The sequence below is a fragment of the Brachyhypopomus gauderio genome, unplaced genomic scaffold (genome assembly GCF_052324685.1).
Source record: "Brachyhypopomus gauderio isolate BG-103 unplaced genomic scaffold, BGAUD_0.2 sc62, whole genome shotgun sequence".
Lineage (NCBI taxonomy): Eukaryota > Metazoa > Chordata > Actinopteri > Gymnotiformes > Hypopomidae > Brachyhypopomus > Brachyhypopomus gauderio.
Genome location: NW_027506883.1, coordinates 1640499 through 1655041, shown reverse-complemented (window position 1 = coordinate 1655041; position 14543 = coordinate 1640499). Strand labels below are relative to the sequence as shown.

Sequence of the window (14543 nt, the reverse complement as noted above, 5' to 3'; positions counted from 1 at the left end):
TTTGTGTGGACTGGCTACAATTGTGTGCTTGTATGTTATTGATATTTTTACGAAATAATTTGAATGGGCACTTTAAGCACCCAGAGCATTAATTTTATTAAGTGCATTTGTTTGTTAAGTATATTATACATATTCTATATACTGATTAACCTTGTTGCATATAATGTGAGCACATTTACCTCTGCTAGCAATGATAAACAATGACTAAACACACACACACACACACACACACACACTTGAGGGATAAGATTTCTGAATGTGTCATATACTTTCATATCACATAATGATACTTAAATGCTTCAGTTCAAATGCCGCTCAATATCTGGTCAGTCTTGTTTTCTCAATCATGTTTTTAGTTTTTAGCGTTTACATAGCAGCTTAGCATTTACATAGCATGTGTTTTTCCATCCATTTAAGGCTCAGTATGACAGCATGATCACACTGATTGAGTAATAATTATCTAAACATCCCATAAACATGTGAAAATGGAAAAATAACTTTGCCATGGTTGGTGTTTTTCCTAAAGGAGGCAAGCAATCAATATGCTGCAATGTAGTGCACAGCCGAGCAGGGTAATGTAAATACAGCCGAATCCCAGTGGGTCAATATGGCATGATGAGATTCCCCCATGCTGTGTGTCCTTCACACACACACACACACACACACACACACACACACACACACACACACACACACACACACACACACACACACACTCATCATCTCTGAGACAATCTTGGCTGCCACTTGACATTTTTTAGCAGTGAAAAGGCCAATGGACTTCCACTCCTGGATTAGTGTGACATTCAGGCAGAAGGTCTTTCTCAGGACAAATCACAGAATCCTGCAGCGGTTACAGCAGCGTTAGTGTTGCACTATTTAGTTTCATAATCATAATCGCACTGTGACTTTTTTAAAGGTCATGTTCACTCCAGTTTTGTAAACAAAATTGCTTTTTTTGTATGATATTGTGATAATTTCTACCATAACCTGAAAAACGAGCTATTTTTGTATAAAAGCAGGAGATTCCATGGGGACACAAGCCAGCGAAACCTCTGACAATCAGAGCAGCTGAATTTAGGATTTATTTGGCCTTGATGTGAAACGGGAGGTTGTGTGTTTGAGAAAGAAGAGGTCCCGAGGTTTTCTGCAGAAATATTTGATGTGCCTATCAGTGGCCAGCAGGTTCAGTAACCCCAGTGGGCAGTCTGATGGAAAAGAACAGCCCATTACACCCATAAAACAGTGAAGCCAGCCATTAGACTTTATAGAGGCACTGAACGCAGGGAAGCCCTGTGGCCAAAGTGGATGTGTGTTCTGGGTCTCTGGGTGCATTCCCACTGGTCAAAACCTCTCTTACCCTCACTAATGGGATTCTGAACACACCTAAATGACATTTTCACTAACTGAGATAATGTTTATGGCTTCTTCAGAAGGTGATTATATCAGATATGGATGGTTAAAGCAACTGTGTGAATGATCTATATCTTAAGTGCCTAACTTTCTCTCTCCATCTCTCAATCTTTGGGAGTCAGTGTCACATATTGCCAAACACTATCTGAACCATGTGCCTGGGGCTAGGTGTGCTATACTCTGCTAAAATAGGTATTTAGGCCCTGTGTGAGCATTTGCACATGGCAATCTGGACATTTGAGATGTAATAAACCATTACTTAACACCCGGGACAGAGTAGGTAGAGAGAGAGAGAGAGAAAGAGAGAGAGAGAGAAATGTATAAGGTTTCCAAAGAAACCGTTTTGCGCAGACTTCCTTCATATATGTGGCAGGTTAATGGCCATCCTGTTCCATGAGGGTAATAGAGCACAGGTGTAGGGGTGAGTGGATTAGCACATTAGCACTTCTGTTGGGTGCTAAACAGTCAGTGTTGTTCTGTGAATTATTTAAGCCAAGTGGATTTAGTTTTACTGTTTTTGCTGAAGAATAGAAATAATCCATTCAGGTTCGGTTGAAAACTACAACAGCAATGAGGATACTACTAATAATAATAATTATTATTATTCTATTAACTTTTGCATTGCATTGATTTCATATTATTACAGTAGGACTTGGATGTTTTACGAGAAAAAAGACAAGTCACTCATTTATGATTTTAAACCTACAACTGCAATGCACTATTAAACATTTTTTATTATGAATGAACAGCTCTACGCTTAATACAAGACATAAAAAAGACATTTAATATTTGACATTATGCTAAATAAACTAGAGCAGATGTAATACAATTACTGTGACTGAAGAAAGTGAGAACAGTCTTAAAATTTTATACTTGAGAAGAGATAGAATTTGGGCTGAAAATGGAAGCATGTGTGAGCAAGTCATCACCTCCTGCACCTTCTGTTTATCCCGCACCTCTTGTTTATCCCGCACCTCCTGTTTATCCTGCAATTCCTGTTTATCCCGCACCTCCTGTTTATCCTGCACTTCCTGTTTATCCCGCACCTCCTGCTTATCCCGCACCTCCTGTTTATCCCGCACCTCCTGTTTATCCTGCACTTCCTGTTTATCCCGCACCTCCTGTTTATCCTGCATTTCCTGTTTATCCCGCACCTCCTGTTTATCCTGCATTTCCTGTTTATCCCGCACCTCCTGTTTATCCTGCATTTCCTGTTTATCCCGCACCTCCTGCTTATCCCGCACCTCCTGCATCTCCAGGACCTCCTGTTTATCCTGTACAGCCTCCAGCCCCCGGTCTCTTTCTGTCATGCTGTCTTGTACATGCACGGACAGGAAATGTATCAAATGACAAAACGAATGCAAATATGGGTGAAATTACACTGGACTATGTATATTAATACATCAGTATTGGTTATATATACCTATAAGCACTGAATATCTTTATTATACTGATTTATACTCTGGTCAGAAATATTTGGATATTACAAACATTTGGCAGAGATGCCCATCATAAAGACTTTCATTGGGTTCTTTATTGTTTAGTTCATTCACTCATTCATTATGAGTTTGTCTCTCATTTCATGCTAACATCTTTCTTAATTATTTATTGGACTCTTGATTTACTATTCATTATGATTTTCAGCCCGCGGGACATGTACCTGCCCACCACTGACGTTTATTTCTTAACAAGTGGAAACACGAGGAGACAGAGACCCCTCAGTCCTAAAGCACCGTGTTGCTTTAGGCCACCTGGCTTAGCTGAGACTCTGTCTGTATTTAAAGTTAAAAGTAAATAAGAAGTAAATAAAGTCTGTATTTACTGTCCCTTCATCACAAGAAGCCCAACTTAAATAAATAAATCGATAAATAGCACGTTTCTATGCAACAGTCCAAACATCTTCTTAATGCTGTGTTTACACAGGAGATTATTTTCCCTGATAAATTAGACCTAATTAATTTGAATCATTGGTAGAGAAAGAAACTAAGCACATAACATGCAACACCACACTTCACACACACACTCACACACTTCACACACACTCTCTCACACACACACACACACACACACACACACACACACACACACACACACACACACACACACACACACACACACACACACACACACTCCAGAGTGTCTCCAGAGGCAGTCCTGAAAAAAAGAAATGTAAGGTTTTTCCAGACATAGAGCATCTGTTGCCAAGGATAATCGCTATGAAAAATTGACAAATGCTCGCAAGATTTATTTATAATTTGTCTAATTCAGGTGCCAGTTTGTGAGGTGGAGGTGTGGATGGGTGGATGTGTGGAGGTGCAGCGTGGCTAGTTCTCATGCAGGTTCGGCCCCCGTCCAGGATGGGTGGAGGTGTAAATGGGTGGAGGTGTGGAGATACAGCATGGCTAGTTCTCATGCAGGTTCGGCCCCGTCCAGGATGAGTGGAGGTTTGGAAGGGTGGAGGTGTGGAGGTGCAGCGTGGCTAGTTCTCATGCAGGTTCGGGTCCCCGTCCAAGATGGGTGGAGGTGTGGACGGGTGGAGGTGTGGAGGTGCAGCGTGGCTAGTTCTCATGCAGACTCGGCCCCCGTCCAGGCAGCGTATCGACTGAACCGACAGGAGAAGAGAGGGAGGGAGGGCGATAGCTGCTGAAAAATTCATGCCTCTGCCAGCTCTGTCTGCGCCGCTCAGCAGGGGCCGCCTTTGATACTTCACACTCGCAGAAAAAAATGCAAATGATTTTTTCACTGCATAACATGGAGAGAATATATCCCCAGCAAGTGATAGAAATCTCCTGCCAAAACAACATAAAATATAGCCACCACAAGCCAGAGCCCATGTGTTTTCAATTTTTTTTCTGTTTTTTGGAGGGGTGGAGGGGTGGGGGGTGGGGGCGTTAGGGGGAGTTTGGGAGGGGCAGTGGTCCACCACAGTTTTCCAGATTGGTCCTTACCATCGTCTTTTATTATTTTTTTATTCACTGAATGAATATACCATAAGCTCCATACGTTTGCTTTATCCATGTTTTTGGCCAGTGTTACTGATCAACTTTCAATGTTGCCGATTAACTTTTTACCGATTGAGTTTGCCATTTTAAATCAGCACTAGCCTTGGTAGCAGCATTAATTATTTCCAGAACAGCCTTTTGAATTAAAAGGGAGATGTTTCATCTGACATGTGACTTTTTGCTTGTTCTTGTAAGCTCACCTATTAAAATGCAAGCAAAGACGCCCCATTCGTGTTTCAAATGTATATATCCAAGGCTGGTTTGGGCGATACCTAATATATGAGTTGGGAGAAGTGCCGTCTTGTTGTGGGCAGCTGGAGGGGAAATATTGGCTTTGACAGGCCGTGCAGCGGGGGGCCAACGCCATAAGAGCCGGGTCTCCCCGCCCAAGCCCGTCTCAGCCGCGCTGATTAGATATGCTCTGACATATCAGCTGTGTCAGGGAGTAAATCCACCAACGTGGTCACAAACCTGACCACCTCTCCTGTTCCCCTCCACCGTCCGCTACAACCACCGCCATCTTTGTCAGTTCGTTTGTGCTTTGCTGGTTGGATGGTTTTCATCATTCCGTGGTTTTTTTTTAATCCCTTGTCATTCATTTAATCATTTCTAACATTCGTGATAAATGAATGTAGACCAATAAATAATTGGCTGCGTGGCTGTTTTGGAGGTTTGGTGCGAGCAGTGGGGGAGGAGTGAGGCATGCTGGGATATGGGGCGGGGTGCAATGGTGTCTTGGTAAGGTTGGTGGGGAGGTGTGTGTGAGAGGAGGAGAGCAAGACTGTAATAATGTGTTCGCTTTTGTGGGTGCCCACATCAGCCAATTATGAGGCGACATCTGGGTTAGCTGACAACTCACTGTGGATGAGGGCAAAGAGTGTGTGTGTGTGTGTGTGTGTGTGTGTGTGTGTGTGTGTGTGTATGGGTTGGTGTGTGTATGTGTGTGTGTGGGTGTGTGTGTGTGTGTGTGTGTGTGTGTATGGGTGGGTGTGTGTATGTGTGTGTGTGGGTGTGTGTCTGTGTGTCTGTGTGTTTGTGTTCTGGCAGCAGAGAGGCATTTAGGAGAACAGATTTGGGCTTCGAATTCACAGCAGGACACTGGCTGAGTGGAGGTCTGTGTTGAAACACACAAACACATGAAAACATACAACAAACGCACACGTAAACATACACACAAACATATATTGGGGTTGGGGGTAGTTACAGTGTTGAATTTACTTATTTTGTATTTCTGATTAGATTGATGTGACAAGTCAAAAATATTTGCAGATGGGTATATTGAACCAGTATTTTAAGTCAGACTTAAATTCAAAAGTTCTATTGACCACCCATTTTACTCAGATTTTGTTTTCTTTGTCTAGAAAATTGGTCTACAGTGTCGTCTTGAGCTTCAGAGGAATCTCTGTGTATTTGCACCTGCCCCTGTGATTCAAGCATAAAAGAGCCATTAACTTTCAGAACCCAACTCAATTTACCCATTTAGCTCTATATACCTGTATTAGTACCTCAGAACCTCTAGTTGAGAAAAAGCTAATTCATTCAGTGCAGTCCGTAACACTAATACAGACCCTTTCATCAGGCTGGTCTATGTACAGACACATCAGTACATTCTGTGGTACAAAGGGCTTTGTTTTCATTAACCCTATGATGTCATATGGTATGGTGGCATTATGGTCGTCTGATTGGTTCTCGGTTACAGTGTGGTGTGTGGGAGCTGAGAAGTGTGAAATCCTTCGGGCCTCATGTAGGTTGAATATACATTAGTACTGTGAAATGGCTTCCTATGGAGATCACAAGTGCTTACATCAGGACAGACAGTGTGTGTGTGTGTGTGTGTGTGTGTGTGTGTGTGTGTGTGTGTGTGTGTGTGTGTACCTAGCATTCACTTTCTGGAGTATTTACATTACTATGTATTCTGTCCTATTGTGTTTTGTTGTATCCTGTCTTATGTGATAGTATATCACCCTGTAAGATACAGTAACTGTGAAACATTGTAAAAGAACAACATTGCCCATCATACAACAGGTATCCAAAGAGAAAAATATTCTATTTATTAATCGATAGGTTCGTCCTTACTGGCTTTTACTGGATGCACACTTGTAGCTGTTTGAGTGATTCTGATTGGACGTTGGATGTTGGTTTCTTTCCTCTCTGTTGTCAGACTGGTATCTTAGTCGTTTTCACTGGTCTCTATGCCTCACATGAACATCAGTATCGTTTTACTTATGGACTCAGAGTTCACTGTGACCAATTAGGTATCGGGTCCCCTCCTCTAATCCTTGGTCCACTGCTGAACTGATTAAAATGTTTTCATGTATGTTTCCCTCATACAAAGGTGAGAGGATTTGCCTGTGTCTCGGAGTAGTTTTGGAAAATCCAGCTCGGTTCTAGACACCGGAATAATTAATCCCCTCGGTGTTGCACTTCTTGCTGCCTTTCAGTGATTCTCGGAGCAGCTTACCAGCCTCTCGGAGCCTGGAAGGAGACTGAAGAAAGAAAAGAGAGCGAAAGATTCATCAGGGATGAGGACGTCTTAATGCAGACTGCCCCCCCCTTCAAATACCCCCCACTACCCCTTCAAATCCAACCCCCCCCCCCCCCCCCCCCCCCCTGCTCTGGAGAGCACGAGCGCCTTAGTCCTCATTCATGATAAAGAAAAGATCATTTGTCTGGTATCATTTCCTTTTTCAATTATGCTCCATGGACTTTGTTGTGCCACAATTATCATTTCCATGCTTGGGAAAGTGCAAAACGAGTGTTTAAAGACATAGTTGAAAATATGATTGAGAATACTCTAGCTGCTGGACTAGTGTGTCTGACATTACCACATTTCAGTATTAACAACACTCAAAATACCACTCCTCTGAAACGTGTGATTTTATGACCTAATTCATAACCAAATAAAAAGTGCTACAATCAGCTAATAGGTACTTCTACGGAATAGCCCATGATTTATATTAATTTAATGATTAAACATTAGATAGCTATAATAATACTACTATATTTTAAATGGCTGTAAATATCACAAATTTGAGTAAACGTATGTAAATTTGTTAAATTTATATTTTACATATTGTTGCACATCACGGACCAATGATATTATATTACTTCTGAATAAATCTTTTGAAATATAGTATGCGTTCCTTTTTTAATTAATAATTTTCCATCACTGGAAAGTTGAGTGTTATTCAGTATGGGGATTTCCAGTCTGCACTGTCTCTTAGATGTGAGATAATTCAGGTATCCTAGAGCTTGTAAATACACAGAGACTATAGAGGCTAGTCCCTGATTACAGAGAAAAGGGGCCTTGGATTCCACCGCTGGGCTTTGTATTGACTACAGTAAAAATGGGGAATATAATCTAATCCTCCTGTTAAAGGCTCGGCTCGCTCTCTGCAAAGCTGTCTTTTCTATAGTCTTAATGTTAATCTCAGATCTGGGAAGGTTGTTTTTTAAAGTGGATCCCTTGAAAATGCTATGATATCGTCTCTAATATCTCTCTCTGGGTGAAGACTACTCTGAAGAAATTCAGAAATAGAAATATCTTGTGATACACATGTTAGTACTAGACATATTGCTCTGCATTGAATTGCTCTGCATTTAGGCAATTAAGTAAATAAATAATTATGTATAAAGTTAACTTTTTAAATATTTTGTTGGTTACAATACTTTTATGTCTTTATTTTCTTCCACATTTTAATAATTTTACATTATCATTTTACCTTTTTACACATTTATTATATATAAATTACTTTAAATATAAAACTTACCTTACTGTGTAATAATGTAAGCAAGGCCAACTAATGGTCAACTAATGGTCAACTAATGGTCAACTAATGGGAAGACTAAGTCTTCAATTTGCCATAAGCTACAATTAAACTACAGAAAGGAGTAGTGTGTGACACTGAATCATGACCTTGTTCCTCGGTCATTACTCCAGCAGATGGTCTTTTGTTATATAAGAGGCACAATCTTCTTTTAAAATGAACAAACACTTGCACATCAACAAACCCTGATTAAATAGCTATAGGACGATTTTTTAGAGCAATAAAATTATATCAATAAATAGGTGTAAATCAGACAATTTCCGCTTCAGTTGTTCATGGCTTCTTGCATGTGAATAAGCACTATTTAGAAGGGGGTTTAAGATTTACTTTACAATATGAATCGTATACGTGACGTCATTATCATAGAAAGTGTAACTTGCATACACTAAATAGACCCGAGACTAGACTAGTCTGGTGTCCCTAGACTAGACTAGTCTGGTGTCCCTAGACTGGTGTCACAGCACGTGCTCATAACTGCATGACTTAATTACATTTTATGCAACAATGCATTCATTAGAAGCCTTTACAAATGAGAACATGGCAACCGCTGTGAACTGTTATTAGTGAGCCGTGAACACCAGAGCAGCAGGGCACACGAAGGGCGAAACACCAACATCTTATTCTAGAGGACTCGCATTGTTCCAGTGCTTGAATTGGGCAACAAAAATCCACACAGAACCGAGGTGATGAAACTATGATATATTTCAGTTTCGTTATTATTACTAATAACCACACTCATAATTTCGTAAAATTAATTTCCTACATCAAGTTTAATTTATAGTGTCTTTTATGCACCGTTTTATTTCTGAACTAATTCACTTAAAACTTGTTTTTAATAGAACTGCATGATTAGTGAAAGGCAAAGCCCTTAATGCAGTAACTCTAGCCTGTCTGTGTCTATCACAGAGTGATGGTTGTGTAGAGCGAGTCAACCACGCAAACAGCATCTGTGACATTTCTCTGGCTTCTTTTCTCATAAATAAACAGCCACAAAGCCAAACTTCGTTTTTAAAGAGTATAATATGGAACAGTAGAGGACTATTGGTCTCTAACTCAGAATGCAGGTAAACCTGCACAAGATGAGTCGAGAGCACAAATGATGTGTGTTGATTTAGGTCTAAATCAAGCAGGTTTTGGTGAACATTACAGGGGACTGGCCTTTAGATGAAACAGTGCGGAACAACTACCCCCTAACAAATCATTATATATATAATTATTACAGCAGTTAGTAAATTACAGTATGATACAAGCACACTGAAATCTAGCTTAGATTTGCCTAAAGAAGGCCGTGTAAAACACAGCATTCAAGAAATCCGTTTCCAGCACAGGAAATGTAAACTGTCGTACTCTTTGTTATGTGAGTGCAGTGCAAACTAAAATATATGAGAGGAAACATAACAGCACGTTATCAGTTGTGTACTACCTACACCATTACATAAGATTTAGATAAAACATGTTTGGTCTTTTATGTACAACTACCTCATATCAAATGGTATTATATTGTGGAGTCTGATAGTAGCTATTTCATCAGCGGTAGCTTTTTATTGTTTTATTTTTGCCAATTGAATCAGATTTAAAAATATTCAAAACAAAGATTAAGAAAAATACACGGAAATGTATTAGCTGATATATTTTTTAGTATTTAGAAATCACCTAGCTAAATTCAATCTACTTAGTTGTATAACGATAAAAATGCAATATTATCGCACTTGTATATTTGACTAAATGTAATTAAACAAGATATAATGAACTGTATTTTTCTGTTTTAGTCTCATCTCGCATTAACGCAACAGGATTACGGCGCTCGGTCGGTCGCGCAGATCAACAGTGAGGATTTGCTGCCCCCTTGTGGTAGATCTATTTTCTCACAACTGAAAGAATGACGACGCCTCATAATATCCGCGCAGGAAAACGCCTTAAATATTTAAGTTTAATCTTCATTTTGTCTTTTCGATGTTATTCTCATAATCATTTTATAATCAATCAATTTATAATCAATACCTGATTTAAATGGGCAGAGCAAATGGCTTACCACATTCATCGACGGAGGACACGCGTCTCCTCGTTAGATGAAAAGAAATCTACGCTATGCTGCCGGTGGAACGTTTATGTGGATCTGCGACCGCTTACACTTTCTCCCATAGTTTAGACGTGGCTTCCGGCAGGGGGCGCTCGTCCCGCAGTCCGCAAAAGGAAAACTTCTACCCACAGCCGTCATCACAAGCAGAATACCGGGCATTTCTGACTCAACAGAAACGCACAGTGTCAGTTTGGCTAGAATGGAAGATCCGGAGGCCAGCAGAGTTAACAGAACCAGTAAAAGTTCCCACATGGACAGTTTAGGCTTAACACACTCTACTCTGGTTTATGACAGGAATTTTGTTTGTTCTCCGTCAGGAGTGCTTATGTTTGGGGAAATAGTAAGTATGTTTTATGAATATTCAGAGTAGCCGGTTTGTAAAAGCAACGTGTCATGCAGTTAGCTGCTGAGAAATATTAACAAGTTGAAATAATCTGTGTGATGAGGCTCCATAACTAGACAGTATGTCAGGTTTGTGGACTATTGGAACTGTCACGTGATCAGGAGTAATTAACGCTTTCCATGTTATTCGTTTATTTATTTTGGTGATACTGTAGCAATAATCTATTGTATTCTTTTAAAATATTAAATGGCTCATAGAAGTCTGAAGTTATAACATCTCACTGGCTTTGTTCGCGTCTTGCAAATATTGAAGGTGACAAAAGAAATCACAACCTATATATAAAACCTATATATAATCATTCTTCGTGTTGTGTGCTATAGCCTAGTGTTGTGTAGGCCTTTTTACAGTCAACTAACCTTTCAGCTTGGCTAACAAAATGAGTTCAGCCGGTAGCAAATCAAGGGATTCCAGCTTGGATTTTAATGAAAAGGAAGGATATGTAGATTCCAGAGGACAGGAAGTGGACAAAACACAACAGCTTGGCAAACACTCTCTTCCTCTCTCTCTCTTATTGTTCCTTTTCCTTCCAGAATCCATTTTCAGTCCCATCCCAGCGATCACTGGGTTTTATCTCAGCTAGGTCTGTCTGACAGCTCTCACACATCATTTCCCGCGATACCAAGCAACGAGAGAGAAATTCCTTTGTTTCTTAGAGCAGGAAGGAAAGCTGACTGTATACAGTGAAATACAGAAACATAATACTAAGATGTTTGTAATGAATAAAAAAAATAGATCTGGGTGCACTGATCTTGTTAAACATTTGGGATTTTTCTTCATGTCATTAATTCCTCCAAGATCTTATTATTTCATTAGGAAATCTTTAATTGCACAAATGTACCTTAATACACCATAAGGTATTATTTCAAATTTGATGATCAGGTCTTTGTTGATAAATTGCATTTATTTAAATCTTATTATATATTCCCTGTGCCATTCACGTTTTTCGCCAGGTGTGTGGCCTCCTGGTGTGGACTCTTCTAGGTGGGACGGAGTATGTTCACGTTCCTGCACTGGCCTGGGTGATGTTTGTATCGTTGGTGTGCTGGGTGTTGACCATCTGTCGGCTTCTACTGTACTTGACCACAGCTCACATCAAGATGCCCCAGGTCCCATGGACAGTTCTTGTGAGTAGTTCCACATCAAATAACAAACCATATGGTTGAACATTGCAGGGAAAGGGCTTGGTCAGCATCCACGCTCAAAGCTATCAAGGATTATAAGTATTGGAGAACAATTTGTAAGAGTAAACAAAGCGTGGAAAGCAGGTCAGTTATTCTTAGATCAGCTATTTCATCAGCCAATGGAGAGAGTTTAATATAAAATAAAATGGTGAAGTTGAAACTGCAAATTTCAACTCCGTTACTCTCCACAGGGCCTGTGGTTCAACAGCAGTGCCACAGTTCTTTACATAACGGCTGCGGTGATTAATGCTGCATCTATGACACATGCCATTAGGGGGCGCTATTACTACACCAGCTGGATGGCTTCCACGGTAAGAGCAGGGTTTACTTCACTTATTAACTTAGCGGACGTTACATTTCCACACGTGAAGTCAATTGCCACATTTATTGTAAAGCGTTTCTCGTTCTTTTCTTCCTTAATCCTTTCACAGATCATGTTAGATATGACAAGATACAAGAGATGACGTGTATTTGTGAAAGTATAGTACAAAGACATTGACGTCATTGTAAACATTTTCCAAGAATGTATTTGTTTATTCATTAAAATAGCTATATTTTAATATAGTAATTGAGGTTAAGCTGAAGGTGAGAGTTTGTGACAGGTTAAAATTTAAAGTCAGACCATTAGATGTTAAGTTGAGGTTTTGTGTTTAAGAAGAGCCATAGGCTATACAAATGTAGGTCCTCACACAAAAGCATGAAACATTGAAAGCCATTTTCCTGCTAACGATTATGAAGGCAGTTGTATATTTTGTTCCTACACATCTTCACAGGCAGAGTCCTTACACGGCGTCCTTCAGACGGACACGACAGTTAACCTCACCTCCTCCTCTTTCAGGTGTGTGCTTTCTTGCTCGTGTTCTGTTACGCTGCACACGCATATGTGAGCTACAGATCCTGGCGATCCGAGAGCAGAGAGGCCTGAACCAAAGATTCCTGAAGACGTTCCCAGTTTTTGTTTGCCCTCAACTGTGCTGATCCTGTAAACATAACGCCAGCCAGGACCTACATGGTTTTGTCGCCCTTGTCAAGTGTGAAGAATTTTTGTTCAGAGATTGTAATTCTTATTTTTTCCACTTTAGATGTAAATGTACATAATATTAAAACTCTGTTCTTGTAAATGATACAGTTGTGTTGGGATGCAACATTCCAAACATATATGTGTGTGTGTGTGTGTGTGTGTGTGTGTGTGTGTGTGTGTGTGTGTGTGTGTGTGTGTGTGTGTGTGTGCTGGTTGTATATTTTGTATACTGATGCTTTACATATATACTGATTTTTTTTATAGTGATACAACATGCCATCTGAAAATAAAGCATTTAAAAATGAGAAATGGTACAATGACAGTGAATAATAACCACAAATAGTCTACAGCCCTGCAGAAAAATATCCTGAGCGATGGCAGCTGGTGGTAAAATGAATTTACAAGACAATACGTTTGAGTCGACGGCCCACAGGAGTCATATCACCAACCTTTTAAAACGCCCTAGAGCAGAACTGAAGGAGGAGAGAATTAAAGGAGAAGAGAAACAAGAACTCAGACTATATCTGAAACAAGTATTCTTCAGCACAGACGTGTGTAGAGACTGAAAGATGGCAGTAATGGTGGCGATGGATCCCTGGAGTTTGGTGGAAGTGCTTCACTTCTAACATTTCTACACAAGCACTCTGCACTGTGGCTTCCTGCACATTTACATCAACACGCTTCTGTGCAGGGGAGCGAAACGTCATTCACAGTGCTGCTGGTCATTTTTACAAAAGCTTTTTTAGATTTGTACATTAGTATTTGAGCTAATCTCAGCTAATTAATCAGAATTCTGCTGTTACATGTTGGCCATCAACCCAGAGGATCCTGACATCTCAGAGAGGTTTTACAGCAAAACAGTTCATGTATGTAAGAGCAAACAGCATGAGCTAATGTAGCATCACTGTCTTGGCAGGATCCATCAGCAGTCAGCTGAGGAGCAAGTGTCCAAGTCTTTGAAATCGTCATTGCTTACCAAAGCACTCTGTCAGCAGCCCCACCACCTCAGTCCTGAAACAGTCCAAGGAGCTGAGAGTTTACACAGACGTCTGTCTAGACGGGCAGCAGCCGCGCCCACAGCAGACGTTTGGCACATGGAGCCTGAGTTTTTCTTTATAAAATTGCTGAAGGAAGATTTGCTATTTAATAGAGTTATTTATTTTCTTATCCTACCACACATCTGCAGTCATAAGTGAACAGAATAAAGTGAAGTGAATAATGGGTCTAATGATCAAAGAAGTAAATGATACAGTAGCATACACTGATGTGCAGATGTAATTCTTCTGTGAATTACCAGATTAAAAGTAATGACTTAGGGAGGTCTCTGGAGATTAATCGAAATTTTAGAACAGGTAGTGAAGCTGCAAGTGTTACCGGTCGCTTGCGCACACACACACACACACACACACACACACACACACACACACACACACACACACACACACACACACACACACACACACACACACACACACACAAGCGTGCGCGCACACACACACACACACACACACACATACACACACAAGCGTGCACACACACACACACACACACACACACACACACAAGCGTGCGCGCACACACACACACACACACACACACACACACACAAGCGTGCG

General features: G+C 40.4%; 1 protein-coding gene and 2 long non-coding RNA genes across 3 annotated transcripts in view; 2 read left to right on the top strand and 1 right to left on the bottom strand.

Moving 5' to 3' along the window:
• The window catches only part of LOC143489491 (uncharacterized), a 42944-nt gene extending 35979 nt beyond the window's left edge, over positions 1–6965 (top strand). The window contains exon 3 of the long non-coding RNA XR_013124694.1: positions 6857–6965. This is a non-coding gene — a long non-coding RNA (uncharacterized LOC143489491). The remainder of the gene's footprint in view (positions 1–6856) is intronic.
• On the bottom strand, positions 6444–11213 carry LOC143489490 (uncharacterized). Its single transcript, XR_013124693.1, has 3 exons — positions 11082–11213; positions 10275–10483; positions 6444–6901 (listed from the first exon to the last, which is right to left on the bottom strand). It is a non-coding gene; the product is annotated as an uncharacterized LOC143489490 (long non-coding RNA).
• Positions 10358–13229, top strand: cmtm8b (CKLF-like MARVEL transmembrane domain containing 8b). The gene is made up of 4 exons (XM_076988559.1): positions 10358–10662; positions 11676–11849; positions 12098–12217; positions 12745–13229. The coding sequence occupies exons 1-4, from the start codon at positions 10522–10524 to the stop codon at positions 12829–12831; spliced, it is 522 nt and encodes a 173-aa protein (XP_076844674.1). The 5' UTR covers positions 10358–10521; the 3' UTR covers positions 12832–13229.
• The last annotated feature ends 1314 nt before the right edge of the window (positions 13230–14543 follow it).